The 17,292-nt window shown below is 39.8% G+C and overlaps 1 protein-coding gene across 1 annotated transcript in view; it reads left to right on the forward strand.

The window, feature by feature from the left end:
- LOC136885625 (superkiller complex protein 8) overlaps positions 1–17,292 on the forward strand; it is an 89,952-nt gene that overhangs the window by 37,518 nt on the left and 35,142 nt on the right. Inside the window, exon 5 of the mRNA XM_068230706.1 lies at positions 8,893–8,986. Within this exon, the coding sequence (XP_068086807.1) occupies positions 8,893–8,986 (94 nt within the window). The remainder of the gene's footprint in view (positions 1–8,892; positions 8,987–17,292) is intronic.

Consider the following 17,292-nt stretch of genomic DNA (forward strand, 5'->3'; position numbering starts at 1 on the left):
TAACAAAACCGCCGCGACAGCGGACGAGGAGGTGTCGGTTTGAACTACAAAAGGCTTGCTAAAATCTGACATAGCCAGTACCGGGGCGTTAGCTGTAGCCATTTTCAAGTCCTCAAAGGCCGCTTGCTGCAAAGACCCCCATTCAAACTTAACTCCCTTACGACGAAGCGAGTTAAGCGGGGCAGCACGATTAGCGAATTTTGGGATGAACTTGCGAAAGAAATTGATCATCCCCACGAACCGAGCGACGCCTTTAACATCCATCGGGGGCCAGAACTGGTGAATAGCCTGGGTGCGAGATTGATCAACTGAGACCCTGCTAGGGGAAACGATATGACCAAGAAAGGACATCTGAGGCCTAGCGAAAGAGACCTTCTTAACCGTCAACCCAGCTTGACGCAACCGAGTCAAGACTTCCTTGAGATGCTGAAGATGATCTTCAAAGGTTTCGGAGTACACGACCACGTCGTCTAAATAATGGTACAAATAGCTGAATTTGATGTCCGAAAACAAGTGATCAAGGAGCCTGGTCAACACGGCAGCCCCCGTAGAATTGCCAAAGAGCAGCGGCAAAATTTGTACAGGTTCCAGTCGGTCGCGAATGCAGTTAAGTGACAAGATTCTTCGGCCAAGGGGATTTGATAGTAAGCTTGGTTCAAATCCAAGACAGTAAAATACTTGGCCCGTTTGAACCACGAAAAGCACGAGTGCAGATCTGGGAGAGGAACCGATTGTAATACGATCTTCTTATTTAACACTCTGTAGTCAAGAACAGGGCGAAAGCCACCTTGCGGTTTGGGTACAAGAAAAATGGGAGAGGAGTATGACAAAGTAGAAGGACGTATGATTCCATCATTCAGCATTTTGTTAATAATTTGCTTCAATGCCTGCATTTTTTGGGGGGGAAAGCCGATAAGGCGGAATCCTCACAGGGACCGAATCAGTGACTTTGATCTTATACTCAAGTATGTTAGTAACTCCCAATTTTTCAGTAAAAACGTCAGGAAACGCACTACATATCTCCCTAATGCACTGCGCCTTGTTCTCCGGCAAATGGCTAAGGTCGGAGACCATTTCCCCTTGAGGGGGTGCGACACATGAAGCTAAAGCAGAATTACACAAAGATAAACTGATTTTTTTCCCGTTCAGCAAACTTGAACCAGCAATAGCTATTTTGCATGTCTTAACACGAGTTCAGCATAAGCAAAAAAATTAGCCCCAAGAACCACAGGACACGATAAATCTTTGGCCACATAAAAGGAATACTTCCACGTAAAATCGGAAATGCAAATCTTACATTTGATTAAACCAATTACTTCAAGTTTACACAGGTTGGCCGAAGTACACGAAAAGGATACAGGCTGAATATTAGCAATTTTACAAATGGCCTTGTGTGAAATAACCTAAGATTCACTGACAAGAGAAAGGACACTTCCCGAGTCCAAGAGGGCTTGGGCAGGTTCATTATTTAACTCGATCGGAATAAAAGGAGCGAAACCTTTAACGTCACCCGATATTTTCAAGCACTCGGGCGGGCAATCAAACCCTGACTGAAGGGGAAGATGGGAATCACGTCTTTCAACAACAAGGAAAGGAGGGTCGGCTCGAATGAAAACTGACTCCTGGCCTAGTCAGAGCTCTGCGGAACTCCCGATAACCCCGTATTATTCCTCTCACTACCACCGGCACTAGGTGAGGGATTGGTGGAAGTACGAGAAGGACATCGATTACGCAAATGATCAATTGCCCCACAGGCATAACACGTCCTAACAAGAGCAGGTTTTCCAGACGAGGGTGGCTTAGTACGTTGGTCTGACAAAGGTTCATTTGACTCGCGGAGAGAGTCGGCATGGCGAACTCCCTCGGCAGATACCACCACAGCCTCAAGTTCGATAAATATACGAGGGTGAGTAGCAAAGCACAGATAAGACCGATAATTAGGGGAGATGCCCTCCACGATCGTAGACACCATTTGCTCTTCAGAGTAACCAAGTGCGAACACCCGACCATAAAATTTAATATCCGAAATAAAATCAGACAAGCTCTCCCCTAAACGCTGCACTCTAAAATAATGTTTCTGAATTAAAGAATTAAGCGCATGTGCCGGAATAAAATATGTCAACAAGTTCGCATGGAACTCATGCAAGGAAGTTTGGGCCGCTGTGCCCTGTGGTTGGGGGCGGTAGAATAACACCCACGGTATCCCCTGCCTGCCGTAAGAGGCGACTGAAAGGGGCCTCAGGGGCTCTGAACTTTGGAGCGTGGGTTGGCGACCACAGGGACGTTGTCTGAGTCCTGGCATTGCTTCCACTTACTTGTGCCAGGCTCCTCACTTTCATCTATCCTATCGACCTCCCTTGGTCAACTCCTGTTCTTTTCAGACCCCAACGCTATTAGGTTTGCGAGGGCTAGGGAGTCTTTCATTTTCATGCCCTTCGTGGCCCTTGTCTCCTTTGGCTGATACCTTCATTTCGAAGTGTTGGACCCCTTCCATTTTTTCTCTCTGCTTAGTGTTATATAGAGGATGGTTGCCTAGTTGTACTTCCTCTTAAAACAATAATCACCACTACCACCACTATGCCATCAACGATTTTATCAGCTAACACACCAGTGGCATAGGGGTAAATAATTTGGAGGACCTGTACGTTCGACATTCCGAAGACCAAGGCGTGGTCTTGGAATTCAACCAAAAATCGAAGGAACAACACAACCTCGCTCGCCTAGCTGACCGAATAACAAGAAGCCTTTTTCAACACAAGACTCAAGGGGTGAGGAAGACTAGAAAACCCCGTTTTATAGAGCACCGAAGTAGACTGCTGATCCTTGCATGAAAGGCCATCATGATTTGTTAATGGAGGCATGGACAAAGGGGCCGACTGCCCATTTACCTCAACTTCGTCAACTGCCTTGTTCGACTTACCTTCAGCCGCAGTAACGGAAAGGCAAGTGTTCTTAGGTTTAGCTGACAACCTCATCAACCGTGAATCAACCTTCTCTAATAATGTGAGGTTTCCGATTGCAATTCCTCAACCTGACCCTTAAGGTCATCCTTAAGTTCTTTGATCCTATGTAAATCATGACTTTGAACCCTCTTTAACTGATGAACTGAAGCAATATCAGTTTCCAAAAAATCCATGACTGAGATAATCTCTGTTAAGTTTGCCCGGATCAAGGACATCGCCCCACCGACCCCGCTATCAGTATAAACAGGCACAGTAATAGGTTTATCAAGGTTCGACCTTAATAAATTCTCATCGCTTTTTACAGTTCCTTTTGACTTCATGTTCCTAATGAGCAGTTCATACAATAACTCTTCCTTTCTTAAAGACCCCGGACAAGGGACATCTCGAGCCGCCATAATGTTCTAACACTGTTAGACCCACAGGTCGAAAGAATTCCAAGAGTATACTCAAAGATAAACGGAATAATACTCGAATTGAAACCAGGCCCATTCAACCACGCTCCGGGCTAGCACTCTGTACCCTGCGTAGGTTTACAAACATTCCCCCAGAAGAAGGAAAGAAGGAAAAGCGTACGGCCCCGGGCCTCTTTCAAGATAACATTGCTTTCAGGAAACCACATTTATTACAAATTCCAAACCCCTCAGTGGTTTTTCCCTTAATATAGAACAATACAAAAAGCTCGTGGAAGGTCACAGATGGACAGACACCAGGATCCAGATTCAGATCACGGAAGCCGAGAAAAAGAGGAGGAGTGAGAGAATGAAGAGGTATTGGGAAGAAAGAAGACGTACCGAACAAGTCACTCGTGATCCTCAGGGGTCGTAACAAACCTAATAATAATAACAATTTAAATCTCAATACAGCCTCAGGCTGTGAAAGGAGTACATAAATACTGGACATTAAATCCCAAAGGTTTAATATAACACCTCAACCAGGACATTCAATCAAGTTCAACATTCCAAAGCTGCCCTCCATATAAAAGCACACAGTGCATACAATACCAGAAAAAAACTAGCTTGAATTCACCATCTTAAAGCATTGACGATGAAGGTGGCAGGAAATTTCCAAAGTGCCTGCACGTATCAAATTACATTAAAAGGCACTGGATTACAATCATGTCATATGCCTGAACGTTTTACACACCCAATAGTGAGATCCTCCCTTCGTCCTACCCCGCGCTAATACTTCAATTTTATCTCATTAGTAGGGCTTACCTCCACACCGTGGACAAGGCAGGGTTCGAAACCCAAACAGACCAGCCGCTATCACTCAAGGCACCGAGAATATTTCCGGCCGCTGGCCATCAGGCAAGTCAAGTCAAGTCCCCTATCCGTAGCTCGACAAGCGAACAAGCGGCAGACGGGAGAGAGGGTAGAAAGGCCAGCCCAATTAGCGGGGAAGGCACGTTGCCATAGTAGCGCGGCGGCAGGACGAAGGGAGAAAATCAACCTTTAGAAATACGTCGAAAGAAGGTGCTAGTTAGAGACACAACTTTAAATAATAACCCGTAAAAGGCCGAACATAGCTAATAATAATAATAATAATAAATTGAAAAAACCAACGTCAATCTTAAAGGCGCAACCAGACAGCCAACAAATCCTGCTCACACATGGTTGAGTTTAACCTCCAAATTCACGGTCAAAGTGTGTGACCAGAAAACAATGTTTAACCCACTGGTCTGAAATATAAGACTTCAGCTGACATTTGTTTTAGAAAGTGTATGATCTGCAATAATGCGCTGATACTTTTATGGAACCCCGCTGCAAACATTTTTAAATTGTTGTCAGGTGTTTTACACACCTTTTAATACACTGTTTTTATTTAATAAACCCCAGTGGGAAAGGTTTTCATATTTGTTCTCTCGTCTTTTTCACGCCTTTTAATACTCTCATCACATCTTTAGAAATTGTATATAGTAGCCTATATCTTTTACTGTACCCGTGCATACACGATGCATACCTGCCAACTTTCCCGATTTAGGCGGGAGACTCCCGATTTTCGACAGTTTTTCCCGCCTCCCGATTATTCTATTATTTCTCCCGATTTTAGCTTATTTTTTGGTGAACATCAGACATTTGTTTTCAAATCCCGCTGTTTCAGCTTTTTTTTACGCCAGTGGCCGGAAGTCTTTCGCTCATTGGCCGCTTTCAAACGAAATATCGAGGTTTATTAATGCGCGAAATGTGCGCGAATGTGCGATGTTTTTCGACGCGTATATCGATTGTCAATCTCTCGTTCTCGCGTGCTATTTTCGTGTTCGTTCACATCAGTCTAGACCAGGGCCTCTCAGGGTGCATGCGCGTGGTGCAGGCACTGTGCACGGTGCAAAAGACTACTTCGCTTGGTTGACCAGGGTGCAGACCCCCCACTCCTCTCTCCCTACACCTGTCTCCCCGTTCGGCCTGTCTCCGCGTTCCTCACCTTCACTGCTGTTTCTCCCCCACTGCGAAATGTTTACGTGTGGTGAGCGGAGACGCACAGTTGTATGGGACAAGGTTACCAGTGTTATTAAAAAAAGTTAAAAAAGTGAATTAGAAATACACATACATGTTTGAGAGGAATGTAAACATAATTTTAAAAAAATGCAGAACCTGTAACCAAAATGAAAATGCTACAGTACTGGAACAAACCTCATATTTTGTGGATATAGAATGCTCTTCTTCAAGCTGTTTCAACTTCCTTAATTCTTTCTCTCTGACGTCTCCTATGATTTCACAATAATTTTCCGAATGTAGTCTGTTGTAGTGTCTTTCAATAGACGATTTTCTTACGCACGTAATTATCGTCCCACAGATTAAGCATTTGGCGTTATCGTCACGACAAACAAACAAAAAAAAATACGAAAGTTCCCAGTTCGATTGAAATGGACTTTCGGAAGTCTTTGCTTTCTTCGAAACAGGTTGCTCCATTATTATGTTGTAGTCGTGCGCTTATCTATTTCACTGATAAACACGTCGTCTACCATCAAACGCTTCGTCGCTCTCAGCACACTACACCATCCGAGTCAAGCCGAGTTGAGGCGAAGCGTACCGATGCACAGTGCACAGAGCCTATGCACCTCGCTCTGCACGCGTGAGAGTTTGGGCGTTTGAGAGGCCCTGGTCTAGACGATTCTAGAGACTAGTCGTTATATACGGAGTCTTTTTTAGTAATTTAGTGACAGGATTTCAATGATAACGACTAGTGACTTTTCTAGAGATTTTAGGAGCCATTTGGAGAAAATTCTGACTAATTTTATCTCAATATAAATAGAGAGTTTTGTCTGCACATTGCTCAGAATTAAAAAAGAATATCTCCGTACCGGCCGTGACCGCAGTAACAACGCGAAATGCAAGTTTTAATTTTCCATAATTTCTGTCTGTATGCATATATGTCTGTATGTACATATGTACGCCCATCACGAGAAAACGGCCGAAGAGAATTTAATGAAAATCGGTATATAAAGTCCGGGAATAGGTTGGTACAATCTAGGCCATAAATAATTTTATTCACGCCGAGTGAAATGGTAGTTTAGGGGAAGGCCTAAGATGTAATTCTCAAATATTTATATTTTTTTATTGGCCCTGTTGATAAATACTATATAACTAAAGTTATATATTATTAAATTTCGTATCGTTTGTCTTACACATTTTTATCGTACCGGCTATGATAAGTGATATTCATGAATTTGGATTTTTGTTGCTAAGCCCATATAAGCGCCGAGGTACGAGAAAATGGAAGAACAGAATTTATTGAAAATCGGTATGTTATGTCGGGGAATAAGGAACTACAGTCTATGCTATACATAATTTTATTCACCCTTTTCGAAATGGTAGTTTAGGGGAAGGTGCCAGAAATTTAATTTTTGATTACCTATCTTAGTCTATCGAAAATTACTGCGTAACTAAGTAATAGAGAATACAATTTCCGATTATTTATGTCTTATTCAGTTTAGTGTACCGACTAAAATGAAATTAAATTGTGAAAATTTTTATAAGAATGAGAAAAAAGTCTTGAAGGAACGATCGCTGGAATAATAACACAAGAGGGAGTCATGAAAGAAAGGAGGACTCACTTTACATTAGATGCTCCAATATCACAGAGTCAGAAGAAAACTAAATGTGAAGGCCTGCAGTATAGAAAGCTCATAAAATTGATCAACAATAACATTACATTGGCCATTGTTTGATGTGATGTGCTTTGTGTATTCTTCTGCCATTTATCTCCGATAGACGGGATTAATGCTGCGTACTGTTATTGAGTATAACAGCCTGCCTGAATATTTGCGGAAAGTAACAGGGAAGTTAGATCTCGCTCTTCTTTAGCATGCTATTCCTCTGGTTCATAAATTTTCTGATACTACTGGTACGTAGCACGCTGGATCAGCATAGTATTCCAGCTATTCAATCCCTACTCTGGGGCAGTGATTGGAATGAGCAGTGTGCACACTTAAACGGAATAATTACACAAGAGTGTTCACGGCTGTCTGCGTCCTGGTCATTGTAGCTCTGGAACTTTGAACTGTTAGATTGACACCGTGTTATTTTTGTTAAAAGTAAGAAAATGTGCTGTTTTTCATTTTTTTGAATATTTCATATGACAGCGTTGCTTTTAATCGCAACATTCGTACTGACGCCATTGTAATGACCTATGTTCACACTTCAGTTGGGAAAACTGTAAGGACAGTCTTTCTGAGAATTCCGTAGCAAAGCACGAGTACATCAGCTAGTTATTTGATACAGATAGTATTGCGCTTCGCATAATCGCACGGAAGCTTGATGCAATATATTAATCTATGCATTTGCTAAGTAATGGCATCTAAGTGCATGACTGATTCACATGTGTGGATCATGCATTCATGCTATTTTTTTGGAAATATTATCAGAGACCGATCATCTCACTCACATACTTCCTGTGAGGGAATAGAGATGTGTAATTTTTAGCATTGTAGCTTCGTATAGCAACAGTCGGGCTTTGAGACAATAAGTGTTATAAATATATCATAGTGCTGTACTGTGCTAGACGTAGAATAAGCAGTTTTGACCAATAATGTATCTCCTGATTTTTCCTGATTTTCATATCAAAATCTCCTGATTTTTGGTTTTGTAAAGTTGGCAGGTATGACGATGTATAATGCACGCATGTCGGAAAAATAACATATCAAGTGTTTACATATTTGTGTTGGATAGTTTGTATTTGTGTATTCAACAGTACGTTTCCTCGCTTAACACATTATCTTTCCTTGTCCGCTGCAGAAATGCTTAATGAGGTTTTACTGAATAAACTAACCTCCGAAATCAATCATCCACTCTCCGCCGTATTTTGAGGTGTATCACATTCTTGCTTAATTTCAGTGCATAGTTTTAAAATTAAGTGATCGTTTACTTCAGCTTTTATTTCTAACGAGTTAACTACTGCTATCGACCATGTTATTTGCGCATTTGTTACGGAAACATGTTGTCTTTCATTTCAAATTGTGCTTATAGAATACCAGCCAACGGGTATTACTAATCGACTCCGATATTGCCTTCGAGTTTGAATGTTGAGGAGAATGTTCGCTAGTGCACAAAGCGAGAAACCTATACTGGAGATGATCACATTCAGTATAATCGCAGGCCGATGATCTCAGATGTTAGGCCCCTTTAAACAACAAGCATCATCATCATCATCATCATCATCATCAATATAATGGCTAGAATGCATAAATATTGATAGTGGAAAAAATTATGCACTCTTAATCGCTCGTAATAACGGATGCATCAGTTATATGGTTCTCGTTGTACCCGAAGGCTAATACACAGTTTAACATAGGAATTTTCAAAGGATAGGAAAAAGCTATCGTTATAACGAAGTTCTCGCTATATGCCCTACTCGCTATAGCAGACTTCTACTGTACTTTGTTTTCTTAATGTTGTAGAAAAATAAAACTAATAACTTTATCTTATTTCAGAGTCCAGATGGAAAATACATCGCTAGTGGAGCTATTGATGGCATCATAAATATTTTTGATGTGGCTTCAGGCAAATTGGTTCATACGTTAGAGGGTAAGTTGAGAGACCTTTCCATAAATTCTCAGATATAAAAGCTAATAAGGGCGACAAAAATAAATAAATAAATAAATAAATAAATAAACAAGTATACATATGCATGCAAAACAGATGGAGGAGGAGCAACTTACCATGTAGACACCCATGGATAGAATCCACACAAAAGAAACTCGAGCAATGCACATATAGTGAGCTGACATGCTGTATTCCCCTAGAACCTTATCGGTCCTTCCTGCTGGAGACAGCCTTTTTTTTTTTTTTTTTCAGTATGGAGAAATTAAAAAACAAGGAAGAATGAAAAACAGGCAGTGGGTTTTCCTTTTCGTACCTTAATGTCATAGCAGCTACTGAAAATGATTTCCGTTTTTTTGTTGTGCAGACCTGGCATCTTCGAAGAAAATTTTGTGACACATGTCGTAAATTCGTCTTCTGTTATTTCACTTATCACTCTCCCAATTTCGTTTTCCAGGGACTCAGCTGTATGTGGATTGTTCTGTTAGACTTTCTGTTTCAAATAGTTCTCTCTGTGGATCGCTGGTAGAGTGTTGGCCTCCGAATTCCAAGATAGCGGTTTCAAGCCTGGCAGAGGTAGTCGAATTTTTGAACAGCAAAAAAAAAGGCCATACAACATTCACTGTCATACGATATCAGCACATAAAAGATATCTGATAAGACATTTGATGTTTACCCAACAAAATTCATTAAAACTTGGCCATAGATGCGCAAGAGAGATTCAGTTCATTATGCCATCTAGTGGGCCTAGAGTAAAATTGAACATCGAGATTGACGAGCAAGCAGCCAGATGGCGTCAAAGTAAAATGCTTCCACATGATAGCTGAGGCCGTACGATTATTATTATTATTATTATTATTATTATTATTATTATTATTATTATTCTCTCTGTCTCTACCTCAATCTAAAAATATGGGTCCAGTTATTCTTCATCCTAAAACTGCATACTTAACACCTACTTTAGTGTAGTGAAGAGGTACCTATGTACTGTGTGGGGATTTTCAGTGTCTCACTGTCGAGTGTTCTGAGAATTAACCTTTTCACTCTGGTAGATCACTGTAGCAGTTGAGAGAGAGCCTTGCTGGGTAGCCAGTGAACTGCTCCAGCAGCCATGCAAGAGTGAGGCTGCACATGTAGTGGACTGCTGTATCAGTCTTGTGTTCTTTGGCTTTTCTGTACTTTGCTGTGGTAGATTGCTGGAGAAGTTCAACCTTCATGATATCTAGCGGCTGTCTCTTGGGTCTATAGTTACTAGTAGTCACCAGATGTCAGGGGTAATCTGTTCAAAGGTAAGGATTCGAGTGAACTTTGCACTCGTCACTTGCCACCTAGTTGCTGTTCTCTGCCAGTGTATTAGCGTTTCTGTAAGGAGCTTCAAAGCATTATGGTACCATATTCCATAATGTAGGAGAAACTGTATACTATATACTGGCTTCATACCGGGTAGCGACCTTGAAAATGGTGAAGACGAGGCTTTAACTCTGCCAATGTCATGTCTCCAAAGTGATGGATATAAAAGGATGGGAAGCATTTTCATGAATGAAAATGACTAAAATATATGCAGTGATATTTGACCAAACTATATACAGTTTTTAATAAAGGAATAGTCAACCTGTCATCTCTTAAAAATACAGTCAAATGCGAGCGAGAAAGCAGAGAGAGAAAAGTATCCTGCCAGGCACCCTCGGCTCTCATCCGCAAGGCCACGCTTCATTTCTGACTTTGCTGGAGTGAAATGGTTAATATACCCACTGAGATGAAACAAGCATCATCAGACATGATCAAAAGCGAAGGATCCCAATCTCCATCATGCACGGATTGTAACATCCACTGGCAGAAGTTAGTATGTGCAACAGGTTCTGCAAAATTTAACTTGTGCACTATGAAAATCTTGTAGGGAAAGAATTCCAGAATTTTAAGCCCTCTTAGCACTGAGCTGGGCAAGATGCCACATTCCTGTGCTAAATGGTTTACAAGGGCTAGCCTGAAGTTTGGCTTGCATATCTTCAAGTCATTCGTTTGTTAAGACCCTCTTTTTTATAATACATACCTGCCAAATATTCCGGTTTTTTCGTAAAATGTACAGATTTTTAGTGTGTTTTGCGGTTGTACGGATGAACAACATTATTGTACGGATTTTGAACATCCGTGCTTGTTTTTGCTTTCTGCTTCCAAATTGGATTTGTTTGACTTTTGATAGTAGCTGAAATTCGACTGGTAAATGTATCGACAATCACATTATCAATTATCACCATGCTATTGTCACCTGTTCGACCTCAACTGCTACTTCATACGCTCTTCACTGAGATGTTCTGAAACAAGTAGCAGGCTGTGATTTTGAAGAAAATAAATCAGTGAAAAGTAGCTGTGAATTTATATATAACTTTAGTAACTGTGTCATGCTTCGTAGCATTTGAAAGGCTTTGTTTGTTTGTGGGTATGAGGTTATGAGTAACATTGGCAGTTGTTCTGAAACTCGTGGAATTGTGTGACGAATTTGTAAGCGATTTTAGTATTTTTAGTGGTGTTCGTAATGAGTTCAACTAAGAAACGATATTATCAATCTTTTAGGGAGGCACATTCTGCTGAATTTCCTTGTTTTATACGATCATGGAAAGGCGAAACATTGGCTGTTCCATGTGCTCGTGTGATATAAACATTTCTCACTGAGGTAGAACAGAATTAGTAAATCACATTGAACCTGTTAAACATGTCTCCAGTGCAAAATTTAAGGATGGCAGTCAGAAAATTAATGTGTTTTTTACCTCTTCTGAAGCCGACCTTGATATAGTAAGAGCGGAATGCTTGTTCACTTCATTTTTAATTGAACATAATATCCTGTTAGTTGCTGCCTATCATGCGGGTGTTCTGTTTAGGAAAATGTTTCCAGGTTCCGAAATTGCAAAAAATATATATATATATATATATACAGTAAAACCTCGTTAATTCGAAGTCGTTGGGACTCAAAAATCGGACTTCGAATTACGTGATTTCGAATTAACCGCCAATTCGCAATTCAGAAGTACCAACCCTTGCCGCGTTACGAAATATTCTAAGGCCCGTTACTTCATGCAGTTAACCTTGATTCACAGTGTACAACTTTCAAATGCCATGAAAAAAGAACTGTTTCCAAAATGTATCCAAAAAGGTACATTTACAGTATTCAAATAATACACTTGCATATCTCACTGGCAAATATAACCTCACGCAACGAAAGAAAGAAAAACAAAAAAAAGCACGATTCAGAGACGAGGAGAAATCTATGCTGGCTCCCATGTGCAAGTGCTTTATTCATTGGAGTACTATACTGTATGCATTTTAGATGCCTTGTATTTACACAGAAAGTACCCGATGCCCTTAAAATCAAACTTTCCTATGACTCTATCCTTGTACGATTTCCCGCCATGGCACGTCTCTCGTACTTCAGAAATGTAAACACTTGCCGCGTCACAAAGTATTCTAAGACCCATTAATACATGCAATCACCTCGATTCACAGTTTAAACCTTTCCAATGCCATGGAAAAACTATTTCCAAAATGTATCCAACAAGGTGCATTTACAATATTCAAATAATGCACTTGGATAAATCACTGACGAACATAACCTCACGCAACGAATGAAAAAAAATCACACAATTCAAAGACGAGGATAAATTATGCTGGTTCCCCTGTGCAAATGCATTATTTTTTGGATCTCTGTACTCTTTGCATTTTCAGATGCTTTGTACTGGCATGGAAAGTGTCCGATGCCCTTAAAACATTTTAGCTTACCGAACTTTTCTATGACGAGGGGATAAAGTTTCTCGCTTCCATGTGCATTGCAATTGCAAAGCACTACAATGACCCCCATCCCCAACCCTTGTACGATTCCCCGGCTGACACTTTCTCCTTTAAAAATCATAAGACCGTTTGGGCTCGCATTAAAATAAAGCAATGCAGTTTCATTGGCAATTACAGTATTGTTCGGTGCCTACGAATTTATTATATGAGCCATGCTTTTTCGTCAACTGTCGGCATCGCCAGCGTTCGCGCATTCTGTTTTCCCGCACACTGCCTGTTGCGTGATATTACGGCGTTCCTTTAAAAGGTTGAATGCAAAAGAATTCCGATTTCATTCAACTTGGCAATCATGAAACGCACTGTAGACCCACCGAAGTGAGTGTAAGTGCGGAAAGCTACCCCTCCACGTTCCGGAACACGCGTTCTATTATGACGCGGATAAATTTCGAGTTGAAATTGCCCTGTAACATACTATTGTTTTAAAATGTAAAGGCAGTTTCGAATTAAAAGTCTGTTTTTCGGTAATGGGACCGACATTGTACTTCGAATTACGAATTATCCGTATTTCGAATTAAACAATTTAAATAACATGCAAAACTGTATCTCATATGGCTGTGGTCGTACGGAAACCACACACATTTTGAAAGAAATGGCTACGGATTCAAGAAGTGAACTCATTGGTTACATGCAACATGAACCATTTTCTTTAGCTTCAGATGGGCACGGTAATAATAATGCCAAGCTTTACCCTATTGTAGTCACCTATTTTGTTGCAAAGCAGGAAAAGATAGTTAGCTCAGTGTTGTCTGTCCCAGCCTAGGTGAGTGATTGAACGGGACGTAATATTGGTAATTTGGTCATTTCACAGTTAGAATGTTTCATCAAAATACCAATTCAAAATTGTGTTGCATTCTGTTCTAACAATGCTCCAGTTATGATTGGAAAGAAGAAAGGAGTTGCTGCTGTTTTAAGGGAAACTCAGTCATCTGTCTTTGTACTGGGTTGCTCATGCCATTTGATTAACTTGGCTGCTGAGAAAGGTGCTAGCAGTTTGCCCATTAAAGTTGATGAACTTTAGTCGACATCTTCTATTATTTATAAAATAGTGTAAGAGGAAGGAATGCCTTAAGAAATTCTAAGAGCTTCACAACTAGGAAACGAAGAAGATACTGAAATGTGTTTGCACAAGATGGCTATCATTAGGAGGGTGTCTGCAGAGGTTAGAGCAATGGGATCCACTACTGAGTTTCTATAAAGATGAGGTGCTTGTTAATGCTCAGTGTGCATCAACTACTAGCTTAACATCATATACGATCACAAAAGCCAAGCCTGGTAATTCCAAAGACCATGAAAAGAGGAAAGCTACTGTGTCGTCAGAATTGGTCACTCCCAAAAGATTTGCATGTGTCTCAAAATCTGACACTCCTGTGCTATAATAATAATAAGATTATTACTCCTGTGCTAAAGAATAAGAACATTATTCAAAATCCTGAAGAATTTTTCTTTATGGTTCTGTCATCAGGCTTAAAAAAGGTATACTGTACCTTCCTGTACGCTGTCATTCCTTTATTCGAAAATCTCAATTCTACTCTTCAGAGTGCTTCCCCTCACATTCATAAACTACTAGAACTAATGACGAACCTGTTAAAGCAGCTGCTTTCCAGATTTGTTAAACCAAAAGTGATCAGAAGTTCCATACCATTCTATTGAAAATCAGAGAGACAATGATGAGCTAGTCATTGATGTTGAGACTATGAACTTGGTGAAGAAATTTTTGACAGAGATAAATCAGCTTCTTTTCATCTGCCAGGGGTTACTTCTGCACAGCATATGATTATATTATTAACTAGTTCCCTCTCAATGATGAAGTACTGAAACATGCAAAGGTTGCAGATGTTTCAAAAATTGAAGATGTCCAGTTTTCTTCTCTGCAATTCTTTATAGAAAGATTTCCATCATTGCTGCCGAGGAAGGACAGTCATTCGGTTGAGGATGCAATGAATGTGCTTCAGAACCAATTTGTAGCTCTTCAGATTGATGACTGTGCTACTGTCGAGAGTGAGAATCTGGCAGATGACACCAAATGGGCTCGCTTGATGAACATTCATGGAGCTGATGGTGTTCCTAAGTATGATAGGATATCCAGGCTAATGCTTTCGGTTCTGACTCTACCGCACAGCAATGCTGAGTGTGAACGTGTGTTCAGCTTGGTGAAAAAGAACCAGAATCAGTGTAGGTCATCACTGTCAAATGAAATTCTGGATTCTATTTCTGTTTTGAAAACCAAAAGTACTGGTCCGTGTTACTCGAGTAGTTTTTCTCCAGAATTTCTGAAGAAAGCAAAGAAAGCAACTCATCTCCATCTGTCCTCTCCAGCCTGTGATGGATAATAGCCTCCATACTGTGAACTTGACAGAATTTTGTAAATAAGTGTACATGTTTAGTTTAATTTTGATGGTGACATTCATATTGTGACCTGCAAGTTTAAAGTGCCAAAAACACTATTTTGTCTTAAGTGAAAACAGATGAGTACTCATCAAAATGTAACTTTATGTAAGTATTTAATTTCAGAGGTGATCATAACATTTATTTGACTTGAATTAGTATTGTTTGTAATTCTCCCCTCTTGCCGTCCTTTTTCACTATGTCTCAAGGCTTTGTGACGCATGCGTGCGTTGTTAAAATTTTTCCGCTTTAGGATCTTCTGTATTTCTCTTTTTGAAAGTTGGCAGGTATGATAATATATTTTTCTATTCAAGACAGATCCAGTTGTATGCCACTTTTCAAACAATGCAGGGACAAATGATTTTGATGGTAATTTCCAGAAATTGTTTGCAATATTTCTGTACGCACCTATTGTACAATTTCTGTTTTTTAAGATATGCTTCGACAATAAACACTCATTGCTCATTGTCTACTTGGCCATGATTGATAATTGATACTGTGCACTTTATAACCACAATCACTGAGTATGTCAAGTAAATCACTTGTCTCACTAGCACAAGTTCAGAGCTCTACTAACGGTCGAGCATTACAGGACAGAGGATGAGTCAAGGAAGCTATTGTCTCTTACCAGATAGCTCCTTGCTCATGGGGGGGGAATACAGTCTGTTCTTCCTGTCAGCTAAATTTGCGCACCTAGCATGAGTTTGCTAAAAGTCACAAACTAAAATAAAATGTATGGGAAAAATTAATTTTGAAAGTACCAAGGTATCAAGTTTAATTTCACTTAATGACTATTAAAAAAAAAAAAACACAAAATTAATTTTTTTTTCTTTCAAACTTTGATGTCATTCCAGCCCCGTATGAAGGAAAAGAAATATTCATTGATATCCTTAAGACTCGTGTTCTGTGAAGTACAGTAATTATAATTTTATTGATTACATGTTGAAAAAAGTAATATGTAATCGTAACTAAGTAAAATATTTATCAAGTAACTGTAAATCAGCCCAATTACTTCTTTCTTGAACATTGTCCATCACTAAACATAATCATCAGTATACTCATATAAGGAGGAGACAGCAGCCAAGATCCATTCCCACAACTGTTGCCTATATTTTACAATCTTACACAGCTCAATACAGTTGAGACTTCATACCCAATTGTCCTATTAATTATCGGATGGTGGAGAAGTTTTTAATATCAGGTTCTTTTTTTTTTTCTGAAAAAATATACTGTTAAAACCTCGTTAAGACGTTTCTGCAGAGGACACGGAAAAAGAACATGTTAAGCGAGGAAACATACTACTGAATACACGAATAAAAACTCCAACAGGGATATATAAACAGTGGATGAGATTTTTTTCTGACATGGGGCATTTTACATCTTGTATCCATGGGTACAATGAAAACTATATCTACCATTTCTAAAGATGAGAGGAGAGTATGAAAAAGTATGAAAAACATGAGAGAAAAATGTGGAAACCTTTTCTGTTGGAGCTTATGAAATAACAACAGTGCATAGAAAGATGTTAGAAACACCAGACAACAAATAATATGTAAACATTTGCAAGGGGCCCATAAAAATATCAACATATTATTGAAGGTCACACACACACTTTCTAATACAAATTTTAGTAGAAGCCTTGTATTTCAGACCAGTGGGTTAAAAAACATCATAGACAATGAATTGGAGGTAACACTCGGCCATGTGCGGCTGCCATTTTGAATACAACAAACTTTGACCAGCTCACGTAATCAAGTTGAAACTCACAGATACGAATTTCAACCTTCGCTCCACCTCTGTGCATTTAAGAGATGCAGATACCAGTCTACTTTCTGAAGGATTTTAGTTTTGTCTTCATTAGTAAGGCATTTTATGACTTTTTCTATATACATAACTAGACTGTCACAAGACAAATATGCATCATGCTAGTCAACTTTACGTGATTATGTTTCTAATCCAGAGGTAGGCTATCACGCTGCCATCCTTCACTGTACCACTCAGCACAAAATAAATTGATCTAAATGGAAAGCGAATTATATGCACAAACAGGCTCACTATGTTATCCA

The sequence above is a fragment of the Anabrus simplex genome, chromosome 1 (assembly GCF_040414725.1).
Source record: "Anabrus simplex isolate iqAnaSimp1 chromosome 1, ASM4041472v1, whole genome shotgun sequence".
Lineage (NCBI taxonomy): Eukaryota > Metazoa > Arthropoda > Insecta > Orthoptera > Tettigoniidae > Anabrus > Anabrus simplex.